Source organism: Peromyscus californicus, unplaced genomic scaffold, assembly GCF_007827085.1.
Source record: "Peromyscus californicus insignis strain IS unplaced genomic scaffold, ASM782708v3 Scaffold_5__1_contigs__length_169319896, whole genome shotgun sequence".
NCBI classification, from domain to species: domain Eukaryota; kingdom Metazoa; phylum Chordata; class Mammalia; order Rodentia; family Cricetidae; genus Peromyscus; species Peromyscus californicus.
The window spans coordinates 9,563,419-9,589,446 of NW_026294573.1; the positions used below are offsets into that span (position 1 = coordinate 9,563,419).

General features: G+C 42.6%; 1 protein-coding gene across 14 annotated transcripts in view; it reads right to left on the reverse strand.

Moving 5' to 3' along the window:
- Kif1b (kinesin family member 1B) overlaps nt 1-26,028 on the reverse strand; it is a 145,809-nt gene that overhangs the window by 17,618 nt on the left and 102,163 nt on the right. For 7 of the 14 annotated variants that reach the window (XM_052717438.1, XM_052717444.1, XM_052717448.1 and 4 more), the window contains 12 exons: nt 24,598-24,716; nt 22,668-22,753; nt 22,189-22,318; nt 21,868-22,030; nt 18,443-18,533; nt 16,237-16,355; nt 15,182-15,237; nt 10,601-10,709; nt 8,930-8,996; nt 6,059-6,143; nt 4,951-5,056; nt 2,560-2,586 (listed from right to left, as the gene is read on the reverse strand). In XM_052717438.1, coding sequence (XP_052573398.1) covers nt 2,560-2,586; nt 4,951-5,056; nt 6,059-6,143; nt 8,930-8,996; nt 10,601-10,709; nt 15,182-15,237; nt 16,237-16,355; nt 18,443-18,533; nt 21,868-22,030; nt 22,189-22,318; nt 22,668-22,753; nt 24,598-24,716 — 1,158 coding nt within the window. The remainder of the gene's footprint in view (nt 1-2,559; nt 2,587-4,950; nt 5,057-6,058; nt 6,144-8,929; nt 8,997-10,600; nt 10,710-15,181; nt 15,238-16,236; nt 16,356-18,442; nt 18,534-21,867; nt 22,031-22,188; nt 22,319-22,667; nt 22,754-24,597; nt 24,717-26,028) is intronic. The other 7 variants (XM_052717449.1, XM_052717446.1, XM_052717445.1 and 4 more) reach the window with 1 other exon arrangement.

Sequence of the window (26,028 nt, forward strand, 5' to 3'; positions counted from 1 at the left end):
ATCCCTGTCAGCTGCCAGAGATGGGCACACACATGCTGAAGTAAAGAAGGCTCCCTTAGAGTAGCAGGCGCTATGACAGATTTCTATCACTGTCACCTGTCCTTGTGCTTATTCACTCAGTCCCAAACCCTCACCCAGCTCCACCTAGGCCACGCCTGAGACTTCCTGGCATTCTTCCAGTTGAAGCAATGTTTGCAGTCGGAGGAAACTCTTTTCATATTTCATTTTCAAGTTAAGACTTCACTTGGGCTGGAGAGATGGCTCAGTGGTTAAGAGCACCGACTGCTCTTCCAGAGGTCCAGAGGTCCTAAGTTCAATTCCCAGCAACCACATGGTGGCTCATAACCACTTGTAATGAGATCTGGTGCCCTCTTCTGGCCTGCAGGGACACATGCAGGCAGAATATTGTATACATAATAAATAAATAAATCTTAAAAAAAAAAAAAAAGACTTCACTTAATCTAAAGCAAAATTTTTACTAGCACAAACCTGGCTGAGATAAAGGGGAATTTTGTTTCTAATTAAAAAAAATCTTTATTTATTTTGAGACAGTGTCTCACTATTTAGAGCTGGATGGCTTGGAACTCTATACAGATCAGACTTGCTTCAAACTCACAGAGATCTGTCTGCCTCTGCCTCCTCAGTGCTGTGCTACCATGCATGGCAATACTAACTTTTTAAATTATGGTTACACTTCATGCTCTGTGTGTGTGTGTGTGTGTGTGTGTGTGTGTGTGTGTGTGTGTGTGTGTGACACAGAGGAGAGTCAGGTGGGACTATTCTCCTGCCAATGACACACCCTGATGAGTTCACTGGGAGAATCTCTATGTGAACAGGTGATATCCACACTAAGATCTAAACTCATTATACTCATTCATCTGCCAAATAACAGTCTGGACCACCTTTTCATGTGTTGTTGGAACACAGTCTAGGAATGGAGTTGTGTGAGGAAAATTCTAAGTGTTTGTGGAAAAACTCCAAGAAAACAAGACAAGAGTCTTGTGACCTCAGTTTCCTCAAAACACAGAACTGTCCTTGGAATGTGTTTCTGTGCCCTCCCAGGTGAAGCAGTAGGAGTGAGCTCACTTCAGATTATTCATTACAGCTGGCTGTTGTTTTCTGTTTATCGGCCTCTATGGAAAACATGTTTTTGCCATGTGCAGCTTTGTCCTTGTGATTGTACACTTTTCGAATTCGACTCCTCTTAACTCTCAGAATATAAATTGTCTGATGCTCTCAATAAAGTGGGCTATTGCATGAGACTTAGTCCACCTCATTTTTAGGCTACATTCGCCCAGGTTCTACCGCCTTTAGAGTGGCAAACAATGTATCACCATTTTCTTCAGTTTTCTTTCCTAAATCAAGTAAAGGAAATAGGAAAACACTTCACTATCAAGATTTTTTTCTAGTCTAAAAGAACTTTTTCCCCCATTCCTAATTTTTTTCTATCCCCCAAAAGGAAAATATGTTAAGACATACAGATAAAAAAGAAATGTTTTGCCGGGCGGTGGTGGCGCACGCCTTTAATCCCAGCACTCAGGAGGCAGGTGGATCTCTGTGAGTTCGAGGCCAGCCTGGTCTCCAAAGCGAGTTCCAGGAAAGGCGCAAAGCTACACAGAGAAACCCTGTCTCGAAAAACCAAAAAAAAAAAAAATTAAAAAAAAAAAGAAATGTTTTAAAATACATGAGGCCATATGTTGTGGCACACGCCTTTAACCCTGACACCTGGGAAACAGAGGCAAGAGGATCTCTGTGAGTTTAAGGCCAGCCTGGTCTATACAGTGAAACTCTGTTTAAAAAAAAAACCATAAAATAATAAACAAACAAACTAATGGACTAACATTTCTTCTTACAGACTCAACCATCCAAATAGCCAGCTTGGTCTTGGTGTCGTGGGCACAGAACAAAACAAAGAAAATGAGTGGGATGTGCAAAGCTGCAGAGCAACAGACCTTTCCATCTTTTGAGAGTGGTGAGGGTGTGGAGACGGGGAAGGGAAGGGGGAATGTCAGGGAACAAAGCCTGAAATTTCATATGAAATGTGAAATATTCTATTTTAGGATGTAGAAAAGGACAACTTGAAGAGGCGTTTACAAATCAGTAAATGGAATGAGAAAATAATTTAGAGCACTAGGTCATTTGCGAAGTTACACAGGGGGCTGGAGAGATGGCTTAGCGGTTAAGAGCACTGGCTGCTCTTCCAGAGGAGCCGGGTTCAATTCCCAGCACCCACATGGCAGCTCACAACTGTCTGTAACTTCAGTTCTAGGGGATTCAGCACCCTCACACAGACATGCAGGCAAAATACCAATGCACATTAAAAAAAAATAAAAAAAAAAAGATTTAGAGAAGTTACACAGGAAACTGTATATACATCAGTAGAACCTAAGGCACCAGTGGTATTCTTAGGTTGCAAAACAAGGTCTTGCTCTGTTCTAGGTACAGCTTAGGTTTACACAGGGACTAAATCACTGAACAAAACAGCAACCAAAGCAACATACGACAGAAAGCATCCTGGTAAACCAGAGTCTCTATGTGCAAAAGGGCAACACCAAGTACCTAGGAATATCCTTATCAAGAGAGAGCCTGCAAAACAGAAAAGGCTTTCGTTAGTCTGGTGACCAGAAGAGAGAGAGAGAGAGAGAGAGAGAGAGAGAGAGACAGAGACAGAGACAGAGAGAGACAGAGAGAGACAGAGAGAGACAGAGAGGGGGGAGGGAGAACAAATATAGAGAGACAGAAGCATAGAAAAAAGTTTTTTTTTTTTTAAAAAAAGGCAAAATATGCTAACAAGCAAACTGAATTCCAGTGCACAAATAATGAATAGAGAACTCTGGGATACAATCTGATAAGGGACTTACAGTAACATGGACCCTTCTGAGAATTCATTAAGAAAAAGGATTGACATACAAGGGGATATGGAGATCAGATCTATTAATCACCCCCCATGGGGACCTTGTACTGGATATGGTAAGACACTGCTGTTGAGCAAAAAGAAAACCAAGGCAATTGGTTAACACAAGTGTAGGTGTGGGAAGAAAGGGAATCGAGACCTTGTCAATTATTCTTTACTATCATGTGTTAGAAAAGCCCTTAAGACACATATATGGTACTACCAATGTGCAATCTATGCATTCAACTTAAACACTAGCCCTTACATAACTAGAACATAAGCCCTCTTAGTTCAGCTCACTTAGCAACTCACCACACTAACCTATAAGCCTGCAATGGTTAAAACTGTGTCAACTTGACAGGCCTAGAATCGTTCTCGGGAGACAAACCTGTAGGCGTGTGTGTGTGTGTGTGTGTGTGTGTGTGTGTGTGTGTGTGTGTGTGTGTGTGTGTTTGAGAGAGAGAGAGAGAGAGAGAGAGAGAGAGAGAGAGCGAGAGAGCACTTGTCTAGATCAGTTAACTGAGGTGGGATAAGTCTCCCTAAAGGAGAGCTGTGCCATTCCATGGTTGGGGTTCCAGACTGAATCCACAGAAGAGAGTGAGCTGAGTGTTCATCACTCTGCTTCCTGACTGCAATGCCATGGGCCCAGCTGCCTCAGGCTCCTGCTGCCTCACCATGACAACCACATTCCAGAACTGCAACAAACCCTTTCCTCCCTCCTGAAGTTGCTGTTCGCCAGGGGTTTTGCTACAGCGACAAGACAAGTAACAAATACAGCTCTCGATCTCCCTAAGAGATAAAAAGGAATATTCCAAACTAGAGAGGTGTCTCATATGCCTAGGTTTATGGAACTGGAGTCACAGCCAGTTCTGAGCTGCTATGTGGGTCTGAGAACCCAGTCTGCGTCCTCTTGAAGAGTAGCCAGTGCTCTTAACTGCTCAGCTATTTCTCCAGCCCCCTCAAATCTCTTTATGCCATCTGTGTTATTATAATCATTTAAATTTAATTAAACATTAGACATATCAATCAAATATGAAGGTAAAAAGAACTTTCTGTGAAGACCAATTTTAATGATTTTTTTCTAAAGTGAAAATTCTGAATGATTTAATTTAGGTGTTAAATTTAGGTGAGATTTTTTTCTTTTAATTTGAGACAGGCTTTCACTATGTGGCCCACAATGGCTTCTGACTTTAAATCCCTCTTCCTCTCAGCTTCCAGTTCTTGTTTCACCAACTAGAAAATTACATGATACATTATGAGTGTGGTTTTTACAAGAAAGAATCAGAATTCCAACAAATGATCCCATAATTAAATAAAAGACTTCAACCTATTGCAGGAGCTTGATAAATGAATGTGTACACACAAAGCTTCAGTTAATGCAAAGAATGCTCAGGCTGGTGAGATAGCCACAGAGTGATCCACCTGCCTCTGCTTCCCAAGTGCTGGGATTAAAGGCATGCACCTCTATAACTGGTTTAATTTCTTCTTTTTTAAAAGATTCATTTTCACGATTTTCAATTGTATATTCTTTACAAAAAAAAAAAGAAATCAAGCTAATAAACACAAAAGAAATCAGAATGTTTCTCTTCTCTAAATCTGGCAACCTAAAGGCTTTCTGCACAATCAGCATTGGAGCTGGAATTATAGACTGTTCTGAGTCATGTGATATGGGTGCTGGGAACCAAACTTGGGTCCTCTGCAAGAGCAGTAAGCCCTTTTAACCAATGAGTCATCTTTCAAGCTCTGGAACAGAATTTCTTTTTGCTTTTAATTTAATGAATTAAATAATTAGAGACAAAATCTCTCTATGTAGTCCTGGCTGTTCTGGAGCTTGCTATATAGACCAGGCTGGCCTTGAACTCATAGAGATCCTCTAGTCTCTGACTCCCAGGACTGGGATTAAAGGTGTTCACCACCATGCCTATTGTCTAAAACAGAATTTTTGAAGAAGGGAATTCCTCTCTTCATTGGCACTGAAGTTGTCAGAAACAGGAAGTCTAATGGGAGTCCATCAACAAGCACCAGGCTGACACTTCTGTGTCCCATGGTTATCTTACCTGCTGGAGTTGTGGGAAGACTTCAGGGACTTAGCAGAGATGATGTTTAGGGAAAGGATAGCATCAACAGCAGCTTCATCTACCTCAGGTTTATTCCTAATCCGACCTAAAAGAAGGGATAAAGAAACCAGAAGATGAGCATATTAAAAACAAGACATAATTCTGTTAAATCAAAAGGTCTGGTGGCACAGTCCTATAATCTTAGCTATGTAGCAGAAGGATCACAAGTTTAAGGCCAGCCTGGGCAACTTAGTGACATCCTGTCTTTAAAAAAAAAGATATAAGGAGCTAGTTTAGTGGCAGAACATGTGCAAGACCCTAAATTCAATCTTAGGTACCATATCTTCATGGAGAATATTTGCCTAGATGCTCTCTCTCCCTGTTTGTTTCTGTCTCTCTCTCTCTCTCTCTCTCTCTCACACACACACACACATTCTTTCTTTTTTTGTTTTTTTGAACAGGTATCTCTGTGTAGTCCTGGCTATCCTGGAACTCTCTCTGTTGACCTGCCTCCCAAGTGCTGGCATTAAAGGCCTGTGCCACCACTGCCCAACCACACACACTTTTCAATCTCTGTAATTAGGTGCTTAGAGATCATCTGAATAAGTCTAGGATCCTACATGATTTCCCAAGGTTGTCTCATTTTGTTTTACTATGCCAGGATGGAGGCCAGAGCTTTGCATATCTTAGGTAAGGACTCTACCACCGAACCATGGCACTGATTTATCTAATTATTTTACAACAACTAACTACACATTCAGAATGAGCAGAGATTTCTTCATGATCTTCTCATAACCTCTAGCTCAGATCTATACTCATAGTTAATAGTAGGACGGCATATTAATGGGAACTGGGAAAAGGAGTTTCTTTCTTTCTTTTTTTTTTCTTTTCTATTTGCAGTAGAAGGGATTAAACTGAGGACTTTGCATCTACTAGGCAATCACTCTACTCCTAAGCCACAACACCAGCACTCAAAAGAGCTTGAAACTCAAGGCCTTTATTTTCTCTACTCTGTGTTCTCCACATTTCTATACCTCTCCTGCACTCTGCACAGAATGATGACATTTCTTAAAAGTCAGGCTGTCCTCGGCTAACGGAACATACTTACCTACCACCAGTTCACGAACGTCTTTCCAGTGGAGCTCACTGCCCTTCTCGTGGATAATAGTCACTGTGATCCGTCGCTGGATGCCCTAGGAAATGGAACAAGATTACAATTTAGAAGACTGTGTTAGAAACTGAACAAGGCAGTTGCTGATCTGGTTTTAAGAGATGCCTTGTAGGGCACAGTGTTTCACACCTGTAATCACAGCATGAAGGTTGAGGCAAGAGGAATTCATGCATCCTGGGAGAGAGATAGAGAAAGAAAGAGTGGCAGAGGTGGAGGTGGGACAGACATACAGACAGACAAACACAAGAGGTGGGGGAAACAGAGACAGACCAACAGACTGATTGATTGAGACCCTGTGATATGCTCTAGGGCAGTGGTTCTCAATCTGTGGGTCTCAACCCCTTTGTGGGTTGCATATGAGGTATCCTGAATATCACATATTTACATTATGATTTATAGCAGTAGCAAAATTATAGTTATGAAGTAGCAACAAAATAATTTTATGGTTCTGGGTCATCCAACATGAGGCACTGTATTAAAGAGTCCCAGCATTAGGAAGGTTGAGAACCACTGCTCTAGGGTAAGAACTCCAATACAACATGGATGGAAATCTGGACAAGTCATTTTGAGCAATGGCTGATTTTTTTTTTTTTGAGACAAGGTTATTCTGTGTAGCCCTGGCTGTCCTAGAACTCACTTTGCAAACCAGGCTGGCCTCGAACTCAGAGATCTGCCTGCTTCTGCCTCCCAAGTGCCAGGATTAAAGGCTTGAACTACCACCATGTCCAACCTGGTTAAATTTTTTTAAAAGATGGGATCTTGTTATTTAGCTCAAAGTGGATAGGAACTTACTAAGAAGCCAAGACTGTCCTTGAATTCATAATACCTCCTAAATGCTGGTATCACAAAAGTGTAGTAGCATACTAGGCTTTGAATGTAATTTAACCGAATGAGTAGGATCTATTTAAAAAGTGTATTTTTAATCCTTTCAAACTTTGATCATCTACCCCCATGAAGAACTTCTGGCTGGGGTGGGTGGCACATGCCTGTAATCCTAGGACTGGGAAGGTTGAGGCAGGAGGATCTCTAAGTTCAAAGACCTGGTATGGAATAATCTTTTTGTACACTGTGACGATGTGTCACTCAGATTGGTTTAATAAAAAGCTGAATGGCCGATAGCTAGTCAGGATTTTAGGTAGAAAGGATGCTGGGAAGAAGGGCAGAGAGGCAGATATTCCAGGAGATTCAGAGGAAGCAGCATGGGCAGTACACAGTAAAGGTAACTGAGTCATGTAAAAGAACACAGATAAAAAGAAATGGGTTAATTTAAATTATAAAGATAGTTAAAAACAAGCCTAAGCTATCTGCCCAGCTTTTATAATTAATATTAAGTCTCTGTGTAATTATTGGTGAGCTAGCAATCCCAACAAAGAACTGCCTATAACCTGGACTACACAGTAAGATTCTGTTACAAAAAAAAAAAAAAAAAAACAGTCTTAAGGACATAGTTCAATAATAGAGAACACACCTAGTATGCAAAGGGCTCTATGTTTGGCCTGTACAGCCAAAATCAAACCAAGAGAAGAAGAAGAAGAACAGAAATTCCTCATTGCTAGGTTACGGTGGCTCAAGCCTGCTAACTTAAACAAATGAGAGGCTGGGCAAGAGACTCCCCTGTGAGCTGGAGGCCTGCCTGGATGACACAGTAAAGAAACAAATTAATAAAACCAAACAAAGACTACTGGCAGTGAAACGCGAAGCTTCTAAACATTATGAAATGTATATAAAATTGTACAAGACCAACACAAATGGCAGTAGTTTAACTTCAATGTTTTTCATACATAGATACAATGTGTTTTGACCACAGCCCCATCCACCACCACCTCCCTCCAACTCTTCCTAATGCTCCCACCTTGTTACCTTCTCTGCTTCACATCCTCCTTCTTTGCTATGAACAGCCGCAGTCCAACTAGCCCTGAACACATGAGCACAGGTGTGAGGCTGTCCACTGGGGCCTGGGCAACCTCTCTATATCCACATCCCTAAAGAAGACTGACTCCTTCCGACACCATCAACTAATGGTGACGCTTTCAAAGATGAGGCCCTGGAGAATCCCCTTCCAAACCCTTTTTGAAAAATAACTATTCTAGAATATTTTTATACATACAAAGAGTATATTCAAAAATAAAAACCAAAAATGGTGTGATGGCTACTTTGGCTGTCAACCTGACTATGTCTGAAGTAACTAAAACCCAAAATGGCTGGGCACACCTATGAGGGATTTTGGCTTAATTAAGAATTTGAAGTGGGATGATCCACTTCTAATCTGGATCTTTGAGATGGGAACATACACCTTTAATCCAGATCTTTTGAGGTAGGAAGACCACATCTAATCTGGACCAAACACTCTGCAGGAAACCTCTATAAGGAAATGGAAGAAGGAAACCCTGCTCTTTGTCTGCTTGCCCTCGCCTCGCTAGCAAGTCCATTCCTTCACTGACATTTGAACCTACTTCTTTGGAATTCCAGCATATATTGAAGAGCAGCTGAGACATCCAGCCTTGTGGATTGAACAACTACTGGATTCTTGGACTTTCTGTTCACAGGCTGCCATTATTGGACTAGCTAGACTACAGTCTGTAAGTCATTCTAAAAAAAATCCCCTTTATATAAACTTTATCAGTTGTTACTCTACAGAACCCTAATACAAATAGAAATAGTATTTAAAGTTTTGTATTCAAATCCCAGCCATTTCCTACCCTGCTAAAAACAAGGGACAGGATAAAGCAAAAATGTTCTCCCACTTTACTCCCTCCAAATAGAGATGAAAAGTTGAGAAATTTGTTGTTCTCTCTCAGACTTCAGTACCTGGTGCAGCAAAAATGTCCCCTGGCAAGGTAAGCCTGCTGTGTGGTCAACCACGGCTGGAATATACCTGTAAGAGTAAAAACACAAAAGACAGAAGTCAAGGCTACTTCATCTGCCAAGTCGTCCCAGGTGCTGCAGCCCTGGGCTGTGTTTTCTACACTCTGACCCCGTGCAGGCACTTAATCACAGAACCACTTGCATCTGTCACCCTTTTCATGAATCTGTTTCTCACCATCTCTGCCTGACTGCAGTGCTAAAAGAACAGTGGTTTTTTTTGGTTCCATCTCTGTCCCTTGCATAACAATTCAGTAAATAATGCATAACTATTATAGAACTGAGTGGAAATAAGTAGATAATTTCCAATTCTAAATATTTTAAGCTCCAGAAAGCAATTAATTCAGTAGAAACCATCACTGTGACTATGTCTTCATAGTGCAAGCTATGACATTACAGATCTGTTTATGGAAAGTCACATTCATCAGTTACAGAGCTATATTTAACACAGGGCCATATGCACAGCAGACATTTATTAATGGTTCATGGTGCTGATCATTGCTGATGGTGGTTTGCTGCTAATTACACACAGAGAAACACTACATAACAGTTGCTCCCAAATCTGTGTTAATGGGTGCAGCTACTTGCCTCTTTCAGGAGTAGGCTCTCTTTATGTTCTTCCCAAGTCATTTTAGAAACAACTATAAACACTAATTGTATTGATTATTTACTCTAACACAGCTCATAAAGACAAGGAAGCTTATGTTCCTGTTCATTTAGGAGAGTGGCTCTTTTCTAGGGAATATCTTTGGTCAGCACAGCTGGACAGAGGTGCTACTAGCCTCTCAGGTACAGGTCAAGGTACTGTGAAATATCCTACAATGCCACAGTGGAAGATAAAGTGGTCTCATACAGGGGCAAGATTGAATTTTTTCTGTTTTGGTTTTTCCAGACAGAGCCTCCCCATGTAGCCTTGGCTATCCTGGACCTCACTATGTAGACCAGGCTGGCCTTGAACTCACAGAGATCTGATTAAAGGCATGTGCCATCACACATGGCTAAGGTTGAAAATTTTAATCCAGGGAAATATCCAAAGGCTCCTACTGCCCTCACTGAGATTAGCACTCTAATTTTACATTACATTTATTTATTTATTCACACGTGTGTGTGTGTGTGTGTGTGTGTGTGTGTGTGTGTGTGTGTATGTGTGTGTGTGTGTGTGTGTGTGTGTGTGTGTTATGACTGACCATGGTACATGTGTAGAGATAGAAGGATAACTCACAGTAACTGGTTCTCACCTTCTGCCATGTATGTTCCAGGGATCAAACTCAGAATGTCAGGCTTGGCAGCAAGTGCCCATACCTGCTGAGCCATCTCACTAGTCCCCAGTCATCTCCATCTGAACCTGAAGCATACCTGTATAATCTGTTCCACTGAACTTCATAGAACCATGTCTTCCCTCATAGCCAAGTGCATTTGGTCGCCATCATATTGCTGTTGCTAACAAAAGTGCCAACAATTCCCCTGGATGGCCTCTGGCAAACATCTCATTCAGAGAGAAATAGCAAGGCACCCAAATTCAATCCAAAAGATGAATTCGACAAGATAATTGCATGATAAACCTGCTCAAAACTCTCTCTCTTAATTCTGAAACAGTATTTGAAAAATAGGACTTACTCTCCTGTAGGCTCCAGTTCACTGATCTCAAACCAAACCAGAAGGTCATACTTGCTCATGCTCTGCCCAAGGCTGGTTTTGTTCATGGTGTTTAACTTGGTGGCTGGAACTTTAAAAAAAGTTTTTTATAACATGTCAAAATCTGCTCCAAGTTCACTCAGCAAAAGCATAGGCATCTTTTTTAAAAAAATTATTTTTATTTTATGTATATTGGTGTTTTGCCTGCATATATGTCTGTATGAAGGCACTGGGTCCCCTGCAACAGGAGTTACAGACCAGTTATGAACTGCCATGTGACAGACAGTTGTGAGCTGCCATGTGGGTGCTGGGAATTGAACTTGGGTCCTCTTGAAGAGCAGCAGTGCTCTTAACCGCTGAGCCATCTCTCCAGCCCCAGTATACACATCTTTAATATCAGTCTTTAAGAGCACAGACTTCAATGTGAAAGTTCCACAGAACATTAACCACTAAGTGTATCAATGCCTCTAATCCAGAGCATAAGGAAAGCAAGCACTAAGGCCCTCCTTCTCAAGACACTGTTCTGCAACCAAGAAAACAGGTTTTTATATAAAGTAAATGTGCTTTACAAATCATTCAAAACCTTAGCTTTCGAGAGTTTCCTATCTGGGAGCATGGTGCCACATCACAACTGTACTGAGGAGACAATGCTTGGGAAGCACCAGAGGAGAACCTGGCATGTCACAAGGGTTGTCACACCCCAGATAATCAAATCATACTATCTGTGGGTGGGATGCAGTTCTGCCTTCCAAGGCTTGAAACTCTCCAGATGATTCTAACATGTGGAAGGATCTGAGAACCACTGGTTTGACTTGTAAACACAGGAATCTGTACATAATCATCTGTACACATTTTCTTCAGATGTATGTTCCAGTCTTAACAGTACTAATGCATGTGGCTTTGGTGGAGCTTCTTACTCTCTGTGAGTCTCTTCTCAATTTATAAATGTGTATCATAATATTTAGTCTGCTACTTAGAAAAAATATTTTTGAAGACCTATTGGCATAATGTATATGAAGGGGCTTTATCAACCATGGAGCATTTCTCCAATGAACAGCCCATCAGCCATAGTCACCCAGCTGTGTTTCACATGTGCTACAGCTGCTAATAAGGAAACCAGGAGCCGGGTGGTGGTGGTGGCGGCAGCACATGTCTTTAATCCCAGCACTTGGGAGGCAGAGACAGGTGAATCTCTGAGTTCGAGGCCAGCCTGGTCTACAGAGTGAGTTCCAGGACAGCCAAGACCACACAAAGAAACTCTGTCTTGAAAAGACAAAAAAAAAAAAAGAAGACAAAAGAAAACTGGTTACTGTTTTGGTAGTCATCTAAGTAAGCAAACACTAAAGAGAAGAGGAGAGGGAAGGGAAGGAGCAGAGAGGAGGGGAGGGGAGGAGAGGAGAGGAGAGGAGAGAGGAGGAGAGAGAGGAGGAGAGAGAGGAGAGAGAGGGGAGAGAGGGGAGGAGAGAGGGGAGGAGAGAGAGGAGGAGAGAGGGGAGGAGAGAGGGGAGGAGGAGAGAGAGGAGAGAGGGGAGGAGAGAGGGGAGGAGAGAGAGGAGGAGAGAGGGGAGGAGAGAGAGGAGGAGAGAGGGGAGGAGAGAGAGGAGGAGAGAGGGGAGGAGAGAGGGGAGGAGAGAGAGGAGGAGAGAGAGAGGAGGAGAGAGAGGAGAGAGGGGAGGAGAGAGGGGAGGAGAGAGAGGAGGAGAGAGGGGAGGAGAGAGGGGAGGAGAGAGAGGAGGAGAGAGAGGAGGAGAGAGAGAGAGGAGAGAGGGGAGGAGAGAGGGGAGGAGAGAGAGGAGGAGAGAGGGGAGGAGAGAGGGGAGGAGAGAGAGGAGGAGAGAGAGGAGAGAGGGGAGGAGAGAGGGGAGGAGAGAGGGGAGGAGAGAGAGGAGGAGAGAGGGGAGGAGAGAGGGGAGGAGAGAGGGGAGGAGAGAGAGGAGGAGGAGAGAGGGGAGGAGAGAGAGGAGAGAGGGGAGGAGAGAGAGGAGGAGGAGAAGAGAGGAGAGAGGGGAGGAGAGAGGGGAAGAGGAGGAGAGAGGGGAAGGGAGAGGAGAGAGGGGAGGAGAGAGAGGGGAGGAGAGAGAGGAGGAGGAGAAGAGAGAGGAGAGAGAGGAGGAGAGAGGGGAGGAGGAGAGAGAGGAGAAGAGAGAGGAGGAGGAGAGAGGAGAAGAGAGAGGAGAGAGGGGAGGAGAGAGAGGAGGAGGAGAAGAGAGGAGAGAGGGGAGGAGAGAGGGGAAGAGGAGGAGAGAGGGGAAGGGAGAGGAGAGAGGGGAGGAGAGAGGGGAGGAGAGAGAGGAGAGAGAAGAGAAGAGGGGAGGAGAGGAGAGAGCAGAGACAGGTGGGGAGGGGAGGGGAAGAGGAGGAGAGAGGGGAAGGGAGAGGAAGAGAAGGGAGGGGAGAAGAGGACAGAGGAGAGAGGGGTGGGGAGGGGAGGGGAGGGAAGGGGGGAGAGAGGGGAGGGAAGAGGGAAGGGGGGAGAGAGGGGAGGGAAAAGGGAAGGGGAGAGGAGGGGAGGAGAGGGGCAGAGAGGAGAGGAGAGGGGTGGGGGCTTGAAAGTAATTCGGTGGTAAAATGCTTGTCTTAACAGGCACAAGGCCCAGGGTTTGATCCTAACACTACAAACAAACAAAAACCAACTACTAGTGTAAAAATCAAAATGAAAAATACTTTGCAAAAATATAAACAAAGAAGTATCAGGAGGGTGGAGACGTAGCTGAGCAGGGAGAACGCTTGCCTAGTATAGATGAAGCTTGGAGTTCAATCTCTAGCACCCCATAAACTGGGTATGATGGCCCATACATGTACAGGCACTCTGAAGATGAGACAGGAGGGCCAGAGTTCAAGATCATTCTCAGCTATACAGCTAGTTCAAGGTCAGTCTGGGTTAGAGACCTTGTCCCGGGGAAGAAAAAAAAAAAAAAAAGAAAAAAAAGAAGAAAGAAAAAAAAAATCAATGCACCTCATTCTCAAAAGAGATGGAGGTATAAAGGTGTCGTTTCCCCCGCCCCCAAAAAAACCCAAAACCCAAAACAAAAAAAACAAAAAAAAAACAAAAAAAAAAAAACCGCTCCCTATAGTCTCCCTGCAGGAACTGTGATGTGATCTTGACAACACACAGAACTCTACAGTAAAGTAGGGAAACAAACAGAAATATTGGTGTTTCTCATATGGCGAATCAGGATTTAGGAAAAATGCCTAAGTTGGTTCTACATCTAAGGCAGAGCTAGTTTAGCTACTAACCATATCGCTTGGGTACCCTTTCATTCTGGAGGCTGGGAACTGGCAGAGAGAGAAGAGGTGGCCATGAGTCAGCCTCACTGTGGAAGGTGGCCACAGCAGAGGAAAGCAGCAAAGTGGCGTGCTCAGAAACCCTGTCCAACATATGCATAGTCACATAGCCAGACATGAGAAAGCGTATCAGTTCAATCTTTCTTTCATGGTCTGAAGGCCAATGGGGTGTGGAATAGAGGGAGGAGAATGAGACGGGGAGGGTGGGAATTTGATAAGTGGGTGGAAAGGAAAAAGAACAAAAATAAAGAAAAGTGAAAACAAGACAAATGAAGAGAAACAAATTCTAGTGTTCTACTGAATAACAGGATATCTACTATTATCAATGTTAAAATGCTACAAGAAAGAATTTTGAATATACCTACTACAAACAAATGAGAAATGCTTATGATATGGATATACTAATTGTACTGATATATACATGTGTTCTTCAAAGTACATAGTTATAAAATGCATCATGTTATAAATATGCATAATGATGTGTTAATCAAAAACAAAAGTTCCAACAGCAAAACTTAACAGGCAGAATAAATTTATATATATACACACACACACACACACACACACACACACACACACACACACACACACACATATATATATATATATATTTATTATGTATACAGTGTTCTGCCTGCATGCCAGAAGAGGGCACCAGATCTCATTATAGATGGTTGTGAGCCACCATGTGGTTGCTGGGAATTGAACTCAGGACCTCTAGTAGAGCAGCCAGTGCTCTTAACCTCTGAGCCATCTCTCCAGCCCGCAGAATAAATTTAATATACAGAGAAATGTTCAGTGACCAACAGAACTAATTACATACAAAGCACAGAGATTTTTTTTTTTGTTGGTTTTTTTTTTTTTTTTTTTTTTTTTTTTTTTTGGTTTTTTCGAGACAGGGTTTCTCTGTGTAGCTTTGCGCCTTTCCTGGGACTCACTTGGTAGTCCAGGCTGGCCTCGAACTCACAGAGATCCGCCTGCCTCTGCCTCCCGAGTGCTGGGATTAAAGGCGTGCGCCACCACCGCCCGGCCAAAGCACAGAGATTTAAGAAGGAGGAGGAGGTTATCAAGTCTGAATGAAAAGGTCAGAGAGACAGAGACCAATTGTTTCTGACTTCCCATCTCAGATCAGGAACCAAGCATTCGTGTTCCTGTTAGAAATATACAAGAGGAACAGGAACACCTAAGGACACAGAGAAGGAACTGCAGTGTGATTCTTGTCTGGAAACCATTCAGAGCAGATACACGTACATTAGACAGAGTTCAGCTGCTGCTCACCTGGTTTGGAGAGTGGCATGGGTGGTGGGAAGAATCTCCGAGAAGGCTGAGGTGGACTGCAAAGAGAGAAGGAAAACATTCATTAGGACTAATGTACTTAAGTGTTGACATTGGTGACATGCTTAAATCTTTTTTTTTTTTTTGAGACAGGGTTTCTCTGTGTAGCCCTGGCTGTCCTGGAACTAGCTCTGTAAACCAGGATGACCTCGAACTCACATAGATTCTCTTGCCTCTGCCTCTCTAGGGCTGGGATTAAAGGCAAGCACCATCACCATCTGGCTTTTTTTTTTTTTTTAATGCTTAAATCTTTTTAAGAAAACAGAAACATGCTAGGGCAGTGTGTTTCCTCATTGGTTGTGATGATTCCCCTCTGAGTCTCCATTTCATAAAGTAAAGGTGTCAGAAATAACTACATGCATGTTCTAGCTCTACTGCACCAACTTTCTACCCTATTAAGAATTTCTTCTGATGGGCAATGGTGGCGCACGCCTTTAATCCCAGTACTAGGGAGGCAGAGTCAGGTGGATCTCTGTGAGTTCGAGGCTAGCCTGGTCTACAGTGCAAGATCCAGGACAGGCACCAAACTACACAGAGAAACCCTGTCTTGAAACTCCCCGCCCGCCCCCCCCACACACACAGAGATTTTTCTTCTGATGGGTGGTGGTTGTGAATGCCTTTAATCCCAGCACTCAGGAGGCAGAGACAGGCTCTGTGAGTCTGAGGCCAGTCTGGTCTACAAAGTGTTCCAGGGCAGCCAGGGCTATACAGAGAAACTGAGTCTCAAAAAAGCCAAAAAAAAAACCAAAAAACAAACAAACAAAAAAACTTCTTACAACAAAAAGAAGGCATTCAAAGTCATCTGGATAAAATTCAACTTGCTGTATCTCAAGTTAGTGATTAGGTTAGCTAATGACATCTCAAGAGTAAAAACAGGGTAATGTATGAATCTATTATTCAGTTATCTGCATCCCTGAAAAGATTTCTCTTCCAGGAACTGAGGAACTAAAAACCAAAAGAGCAACACCAATCCCAGTCTTGGCTCATCTGACTCAAACCTGTTAAGATCTTGTCCTTGCAGATGGAGTGGGTGCTGCTGGTAATGTCCAAAGACCTCAAATACGATGGGCTTAGTTCTGATGTAGTCCACAAATGACTCAGTGACCTCCACTGCAATCTAGTAACAAGAAAGTCACATGAGGCTGGGGTAGGATTAGGACAAGAAAGCACACGTTTTTTCTTGCAGCAGCCCTTCAGCATTGTTAAGCATCCTGTACATGCTGGGTGCTTCACTACACGGGCCACCTACACCACAAGTCAGGTTTCCCTCTGATTTTCTTCTTAATGTGACTGTACCAAGTGTCAGCATTCTAGACCCTCCACAGTGGCGCAGGACTGACCTCCCTCTGCTGCTACTCATTACTTCAAGACTTGCCTGGTGCCCTCTCCACCCGCCTTTTCCCTGTTGTACCTCAGAAGAGGCCCAGGTCACAACTCTGCTGGGAAGGCCTTCCCTCCAAAGCCCAGGTGAAGTAGTAGAAGAGATAAGAAAACCCTGTGTTGACTATGGACTAAGAGCAAGGTACAACGCCAAGTTTGACACACCTTTTCTTCTTTTCCCACCTCTTGTTTATGCTAGCTACTTCTTTCAGAAAACCTACCTTCTCTCTTCATAGCTATTCTCCCGTACCCAAAAAGTAACTTAAAGTCATCCCATATGGAAAACATTCCCGTTTGAATTTAATGAATCCCATTTTCATGTCCCCATACTCTGACTATATTTCCTCTTAATTCTAAGCTCCTTGGGGACATCTGTGGTTTCATGAGTCAGTGGTTTGTTAAACAGCCGATCAGCATTTATCAAACACATACTTTCTTTTTAGTTATAGATATGTATGTATATCTATGTCTGTGTTTGGAATATGTGCATGTTGAATATGTGAACAAGTGCCCTCAGAGGCCAGAAGTGGGCTTTGGATCCCTTGGAGCTGGAGTCATATGCTTTTGTGGGCTGGGAACCTAACTCAAGTCTTCTACAAGAACGGTACACATTCAACCTCTGAGCCACCTCTCCAGCCCATATTTCATGCTTTATTTTTATTTTTTTCTCTTTGTCTTTTCCTCTCTCACTTCATATATTTAAAATTTTTTTGTTTGTGCTAGAGTTCCAATCCAGGACCTTGTATATGTGAGTAAGCACTCTACCAGCTGGGCTACAACCACAACCCAGGCCCCTCTCTCACTTTATAGAGTAGACGTGATTAACAAGAAAAAGAAAGGTAGTTTCATGAAGGCAGTGAAGATTCTGGATGTTACAGCCAGGCTTCTTTGTGTTTAAATTCCATCTCTGCCTCTTCCCAGCTATGTAAGCTGGTGAGTAGCAGGAGCTGCTTAGTGCCTCAGCTCCTTCAGCTACAGGACAGGGTTGTGACAGTCATGGTGTAGAAGTGAGGGCTCAATGGTGCAGAAAGCAGGACTGGGCTGATACAAACTGAATTCTTAATGAACATCAGTGTTATGATGAAGATGACTGCTTTTATGCTTCATTAACTTATCTGTGTGTGCATGGTGCTTGTGTTATGGCATGCATGCAGGAGTCAGAAGACAACTGTGGGAGCCAGTGCTCTCCCCCCACCATGTGGGTCCTGGGGATGGACTCCAGCCATCAAGCTGGTCAGTAAGTGCTTATATCCGCTGAGCCATCTCACCACTCCCCTCAAGATGACTTTTGAATGGAGTTTGAATAAAATACACAAATTGGGAAGCCTACTTCCTTGCTGCATGTATGAAGACAGTTGTATGGGACATCAATAGATAAATCACAGCTACCAGGGAAACACTCTAAATCTTAACTTAGTTACAGAAGGTATATAATATCTTCAACATTACTTGTAAGCAACAATGTAAGTATCCTAGAGTTTACAGGGTACTATGTTAACTTATCAAAACTGATATTAAACATGCTTGTTTTTTCTAGGGTAGAAATATTTTTTAAAAACTCATATTCAAACAGATGGAAGATTTCATTGGGAGACTAGACTGCACACACTTACTGGGTCCCTGTAATTCATTAAGAGATTAGCTGCTCCTCCCCTGAAGACTGTCTCACTGCCCTGGCCACCATCTCTACTGTTCATTCTCTCTGCAAAGTTCCCTCATCTAAACACAACAGGCAGCCCACACCTCACATGATCATTCTTCCTTAGCCAATAAAGTCAGGGTACATAAACCTGAGGGGTGTGGCAAAACATTCAGGTTACTCACATTCTGTACATGATAAAAGCCCAGGGGACTTCCTCTTCCATTGTTTTTGAGGGGTTCAGTGGAGAATGCTTCATCATGACGATGCAAAAAGCTTAATAAGAAGAGACAGATGAATACTGCATCAGAATTCATCAGATCTGGTTTGGTTTTGTTTTGAGACAGAGTCTCACTATGAAGCCCAAGCTGGCCACAAATTCACAGCGATTTGTCTGCTTCTGCCTCCAGGTGCTAGGATACAAGGTGTGTGTTACTATGACTAGCAGAATCTGTTTTAAGAGCCCACTTTGGACTCTACAGTTAGAAGCATACTAACAAAACACCTTTTTTTGTTTTTACTGCATTGAATGGTGATTATTTCTTTCCATGTCAGCATTTCCCATATCATATAGACAGCATTTTGGATTATGGCTGAAAAATTAAGTGACCCTGATTATTTAGACAAATGGACATATATACAAGCATAGCTTACAGAGAGTAAAGAAATCAACTCAACAAATTTGGAGCAGGATGTGGTAGTGCATGACTGTAATCTGAGCGCTCAGGAAGGAGAGTTGGAAGAATTGCAGAGTTCAAGGCCAGAAGGGTCTACATAGCAGTTCCAGGCCAGCCAGGGACACACAGAGAATCCTTGTCTTAAAGCAAGCAAACCTATCCTTCCCCCAATCCCAAAAAACAAACAAAAAAACCTACCCAGGCAGTGGTGGCATACACCTTTAATCTCAGCACTCGGGAGACAGAGACAGGTGGATCTATTGAGTTTGAGGCCATTCTGGTCTATAGGGCGAGATCCAGGACAGGCTCTAAAACTACACAGAGAAACCCTGTCTCGAAAAAAACAAACAAACAAAAAAACCCCAAAACCAAAACCAAAAACCTACCTTTGCAAACCAAAAAACCAAACAAACAAAACCCATAAAACAATAAAAAACTACCCCCCAAACCCAAATGAATAAACCTACCTCCAAAATCCAAAACAAATGAACAAACTACTCCCCAAAACCCAAAATACAAATGAACAAACCAACCTCCCCAAAGTCAAATGAATAAACTTACCCCCAATCCTCCCAAACAAACCTACCTCACAAAACCCAAAACAAAAAAACCTACCCAAAGCCCCCAAAACAAAAAACCTAGCACCCACCCATCCCTAAAAATCTGAACCTACTTCCTCACACCCAATAAAACAAAAGAACAAATCTGATCTACCAAGCAAATCTACCCCAACCCCCCCAAAATCAATCAAACCAATCAACAAAATGTAAAGTCTTGTTCTTTTGTAGAAGTTTTTCATTTGTTTTACTGAAAATGAAATCATATTACATAGAGAAAACTTGGCAAATTTGAGCCTCTGCAAAAAACAGTAAAACCGCATGTGGGAGACTGACCTAGGAGTCTCCCGACAGACAAGAGATGCTCAAAAGTCATCTGTTCCAGGAAGTCTCCTCTGACACACACCTGATGGTTTTGTGTTCCCATAGCAGTAGGACCTACTGCTCCTCAAAAGCCAAGAGTTCACTGTTTACAATGATGTACTTATGTGCCTGTTTCTCCAACAGGTGGCTCAACACACAGATTATACTCTAAAATGTCAAATGGGGAAAAGAATATATTTAAAAATTTTTGCTTTTTTGTTTTTCATGATAGGGTTTCTCTGTGTAGCCCTGATTGTCCTGGAACTCATTCTGTAGACCAGGCTGGCCTCGAACTCACAGAAATCTGCCTGCTTCTGCCTCCCAAGGGATTAAAGGCATGCGCCACCTCCGCCCAGCTAAGAATTTTTTTTTAGATTTAAGTGTATGTGTGTTTTGCTTGCATGTATGCATATGTACCACATGTGTGCCTGGTGCCTGTGGAGGTCAGAAGAGGTGGTCAGACTCCCTGAAACTGGAGTTAAAGATGGCTGTTAAGCACTTTGTGGGTGTTCACATCTGAACTTGGGTCCTCTGTAAGAACAACAGTACTTTTCACCACTGAGCCATCTCTCCAGTCCCCAAAGTGTGTGTGTGTGGGAGGGGGGATTTTGAATAGCGGGGAAAATCTCTGTAGAAAATCTGTCTTGATTTTCACAATAGTCTACCATGTCTGAGGATGGCAGTACCTCTGCCAATGCTCCAAATTACTAATGATCCATACTGCTGACACTGCAGCCTCCTGTGATTATGTATATCTTTTGAAGTCTTGAAAAATACACGCATTTAAAAATTTTCGTTTTATTTCATGTGTATGTGTGTGCATTGGTGTTCCGCATTTATGTACGTTTGTGCCCGTAGAGGCCTGGAGAGGGCATCAGAGTCCTTGGAACTAGAGTTACAACCATGCACCCCTACCTAAGTGCCTGGGAATTGGACCCAGGTCCTTTCCTGGGTCCAGTTAAGAGCTAGTGCTCTTAATTGCTGAGCCATTTCTCCAGTCCCTTAGGGAGTATCTCTGTTTTCTTCTTTTCATTATGCCTGTCCCTTTCCTCCTCTTCTGTTCCACCACCCCCACTCCAGTTTTCCTTCTCCTGGCCATACACTATACCTGCCCAAGGCACCCATGAGCACTAGTGGGTCTGACCCACCATCTCAGTGACACTGACAACCTTGCTCTTTAGTGCTCCAAGGTATCCCTACATACATCTTCTCCACACACCTTTTCTCACTTCATATAATGGGTGTTTTTCTTTACATTATGTAAATTTCCTTTTTCTAAAGTATTAAGTATATGAAACTGTTGGCTAGACAATTTGTTTAACTCTTGTTTCTTAAGGAGACATTTTGTCGTGAAAAGCACTAAAAGCTACAGGTTCACTGGGATCAGATACTATGTTCCTGGGGTAAGGGGACATCACAGAGTCCTCTAGCAGTACATGCTGCACACTCCATGGGGAACCCTGAGTCATTCCAGGATAGGGTTTTGATTCTTATTCTCATCCTGAGTGAAGAAAGTGTTCTTTCAGAGACTTGTCACATCTTTTCTCTCTCCACAGCCTTAATCATTCACATATGTAAAACACTCTACAGCAAGAAGGATTCTCTGCAGGTAACATCTTGCTAGATGGGCACAACAAAGGGGCAGTGTGGCTTCTTCGAATGAGAAATGCCCCCACAGGTTCAAGTCCTTTAACACTTGGTCCCCAGTTGCTATCTGTTTGGGAGGTTATGGGGCCTTGAGGAAGAGTCTTGTTGAGGAAGTACATCATTGTGGGCAGATGTTGAGGGTTTACAGCCCCGCCCCAAGTCCTGCTCTTTCTCTCTGCAACCCCTGTGTGAAGGAAAACGTGATGGGTCAGCTTCTTGCTCATGTTGCCATGCCTTTTTCTCTGCCATGATGAACTCCATCCCTCTGAAACTGTAGTCTAAGTTAAACCTTTTTCTTCTCTAAGCTGCTTTTTGTCAGGATGTTCTATTACAGCAACAGAAGAGTAACAAATACAGGTGCCTTACTTGAACTGACAAAAGATGTCTGCATACTCTGGAAGGATCCCACTGGCCTGGAGCACGGTGACTCGGAAAGTGAAGGCGCTGCCCAGTTTCAGGTGGTTGCCAATCTCTTCAGAAAATCCCTCCATCACCATCTTCCCATCCAGCAACGTGCCCGACTTCAGATCTAAAGAGTTAAATGACACAGAGGGCTCAAGTAACATGAAGAGGAGGGCACTGGGCATTCTTTCTGTTTCTAGTTCACCAAGCAATTAGGTTGCTTGACTGTGGTAGTCAATGTTTTCCCCTTGAGAATCTCCTCAGTAACAGTGTCTGCCTACGCACCCAAGTCATTCATTCGATTGACTTCTTCTGGAGGAGTGATAACTTCAGAACTCTGGCCCTGTCCCTCCACAATCCTCAGCTCCTCCAAAGACAGACCAGAACGAGTCATTGCAACTGAAGAAAAGTCACTCTGAAAGGAAGGCAAGGCTAGGTAAATGACATATTCTTCCATTTCTTGATTTAGTTTTATTTGTATAACAACAATATTTTTATTTGTACAACAAATAATTATTTGTACAAAATAATAAGTAAGTGGACTAAGAGTTGTCTGAGAAAAGGTAGTATGTTATGCATTTTCATCTCTGTAACTGTTACACATGTCCCATATTTTACTGAGTAACTGTGGGGGTAACCAGCATCTTAGAACTGCTAACATTCTAGGCAAAGGAATTGGGTGCCAGCATTGGACATTTTCCTCATAAATCCATTACTTCCTTTTCTTTTCCTAAGGTGTTCCTTCTTTCCCAAACACTTCTTACCTGATTGAAGTACTCGTTATCAAAAGATATTTTAGCTGTTCCTGACTGTCGAATTCCAGAGCCATAATCAGGAGCTTCTTCATCCGCTAAATAGAAAGAAAGCCAGCAAAGACTGAATGAAAGTGCATGTGTGGGAGGACAGCTCTTAGTGCATTATAAAGTAAGGACCTTAGTATAAGAATGAATGGCACTGAAAAAAATTTACAGCTGCTGCTTCCAATTATTTTTGTAGATTAACTACCTTCCTCTGCTCAAATGAGAATAGTTAAAAAGAACTGGTTTCGATCTTCAGTTTGTTTATAATACCACACCTAGAAATTCTGACTCCTAAACATCTTGGCAAGACTATATTCAGTAATAGGCAACAAAGATTGTTATACAATACTATACAAAGTTAGTATAACAAACATTATACTAACTCGTGGAAGAGACTTCTACACACTTGGTGTGGTGACTTTGTGACGGTTTTCTAAGGGGTAAAGGCTGACAGGTCATTGTATGGAGCCCAGCTCTTAGGAGTTAAGATAGAAAATACAGAAAATAGCCATAGTCTTACACGTATTACATTTAGCAGTGAAATAAATGCCTTCTGTTTTGCGACAGGGTCTCAGTCATGAGTCCAGGTTGGCCTCAAACTCACTCAGTAGCTAAGGCTAAAAAAAGCTAAGGGAAAAAAAAAAAGGTCTACTAGAAAAGAGAGAAAACTAGGCAAGAACAATCTAAAATCCTTTGTTACTCTGACACAGGTAAGACAGAGTGGTTCAAACCATCAACTAGGTGTGGTGAGGCCAGCACTCAGCAGATCAAGGCAGGAGGATTTTGAGTTCAGGATAACCTAGACCACACAGTGAAACCTTAAACTAAAAACAATTAAAAATACAAAAGTAAAATGTTCAACACTTGACCCAAGTACTGTGGTGTATTGTATGTTTATAATCCCAACACTTAGGAGGCTGAGGTAGGAAGATTTGAGTTTATGGGCAGCCTAAGCTATACAGAAAAAAACACTATCTCAAACAAAAAGAGTTTATGACTTTTTATTTTTATTTTTTTGGAGAGAGGAGTCTTACTATGTATCCCTGGTTGTATGTAGACCAGGCTGGCCTTGAACTCACAGAAATCTGTTTGCCTCTTGAATGCTGGGATCAAAGGTGTGTGTGAACATGCCTGGATTGTTTTTTTTTTTTTAAACAAAACAAAACAACAATGTCTTACTATGTAGCTCAGGCTGGCTTCAAAGTACACAATCCACCATCCTTGTCTAAACTGCCCATCACTTTTACAAAGTCAGTCTAAGAGTTATTCATGTTACATACCGTTTTTCCCAAAACAGGCAATATCCCAGACTAAAGTGAAATTTAATTATGATACTAGAGGTGGTGGGGATATAGATAAAACTAATAGAAAGGAAGCTAATGGAGACCTTCCCCATTTGAACAAACACACTACCATTTATGTATATGACTAAAGTGTCACCCACATGGAACTAGCATGCCTATTCTATGATTTCTTTCTTTTTTTTTTTTTTTTTTTTTTTTTTTTTTGGTTTTTCGAGACAGGGTTTCTCTGTGTAGCTTTGCGCCTTTCCTGGGACTCACTTGGTAGCCCAGGCTGGCCTTGAACTCACAGAGATCCGCCTGGCTCTGCCTCCCGAGTGCTGGGATTAAAGGCGTGCGCCACCACCACCCGGCGATTTCTTTCTTTTTTAAATAAAATTATCTTATGTACATTGGTGTTTTGCCTGAATGTAAGTTGTGTGAGGGTGTGAGATCCCCTGAAAATGGAATTACAGACAGTTGTGAGTTGTCATGTGGGTGCTCCTCTGGATGAACAGCCAGTGCTCTTAACCACTGAGGCATCTCTCCAGCCCCTGTCCTGCTTTTTCTATAGGAAAGAATCCACAGCTCTCATTTAGAAAGAGGTCACTCACCTGCAATGGCCTGCACAGCCACACGCAGGAATCCCCGCACTTCCCCCTTCTCACTGACGACGGCCACCCTGTGAATCAGGGGCACAGGATACAGCAGGTTGCTCAAGTACACAAATGCCCTGTAGACAGAAACCCAGAGACAAACATCAGAACATCTGAGGAAGGAAAGGTTGGGGCTTTCCACCAATTGAGAATATTTCCCCAAACTGAAGCTGGCTTCTGGGCCTTTGAAGATGGCCTCTAAATTACGACCTCTTAAATTGCCTCCAGTTGCTTTTTCACGAAATCAGTACATTAGCAAGTGTGAAGACCAACTTACACCAAATTGTTCTCTTTTAAAAAATTATACCATAGGTACAAGAGTAACAATTGGAAGTAGATGTTCAAGTCCTGTGATTTCTGCAGAGGAGTGGAGCGTACTGAAGATCTTAACCTTCAGGGGTAAGGATGTACCAAGAGATTTGGTTTCTCACCATACACAAAACAGAAACCAAGAGATTAAAAAAAGGCAGGGAAATGTGACTGAAATACAGTTACTAGTTCTAAAGTGAATTTTACATCACAGCATTGTAAGTCTTTATTTAAAAGGACTATTTCAGAGTCAAGAGAAGTAGACATGCAGGCAGAGAAGCTATGTAGCCAGACATTGCTGAGTAATGAGCTTGCAGGAGAATGGGCATCAAGATAAATGCTAAGGGAGAGGACACAGCCAGCCCCTATGGAGTTGGCCTCTGCTCCTCAAACCAAAATCATAAGTAAAAGGGAAGTTACAAGTCTCCTCCTCTTCTATTCTCTCTCTCTCTCTCTCTCTCTCTCTCTCTCTCTCTCTCTTCCTTTCTTTTTTTTTTTTTTTTTTTTTTTTGGTTTTTCGAGACAGGGTTTCTCTGTGTAGCTTTGCGCCTTTCCTGGAACTCACTTGGTAGCCCAGGCTGGCCTCGAACTCACAGAGATCCGCCTGGCTCTGCCTCCCGAGTGCTGGGATTAAAGGCGTGCGCCACCACAGCCCGGCCCTTTCTTTTTTTTGTGGTCCTGAGGGAGAAACTCAGAGTCTCATACTTACTATATAAGTCCTCAGCACTCAACTATAGCCTGCGCTTCTTTGAGACTAAATTACTCAGGCTGGCTTTGAACTCATTTTGCAGCCTAGGCAAGCATTAAAACTCTCTATCCTTCTGCCTTAGCCTTCCAAATAACTGAGATAATAATCTTGAGCTACCAGACCTGGCCAACACTTGGTATATTTCTAACAAACTAGACATGTTCTATCATGTTTGTGCTTTTAAAAGGTCCATTATTTTGTGATTTTTTTAAAAATTTTTATTTTATGTGCTCTCACTAGACTGTGTGTGTGTGTGTGTGTGTGTGTGTGTGTGTGTGTGTGTGTATGTGTGTATGTGTGTGTGTGTATGTGTGTGTGTGTGTGTTGCAGGT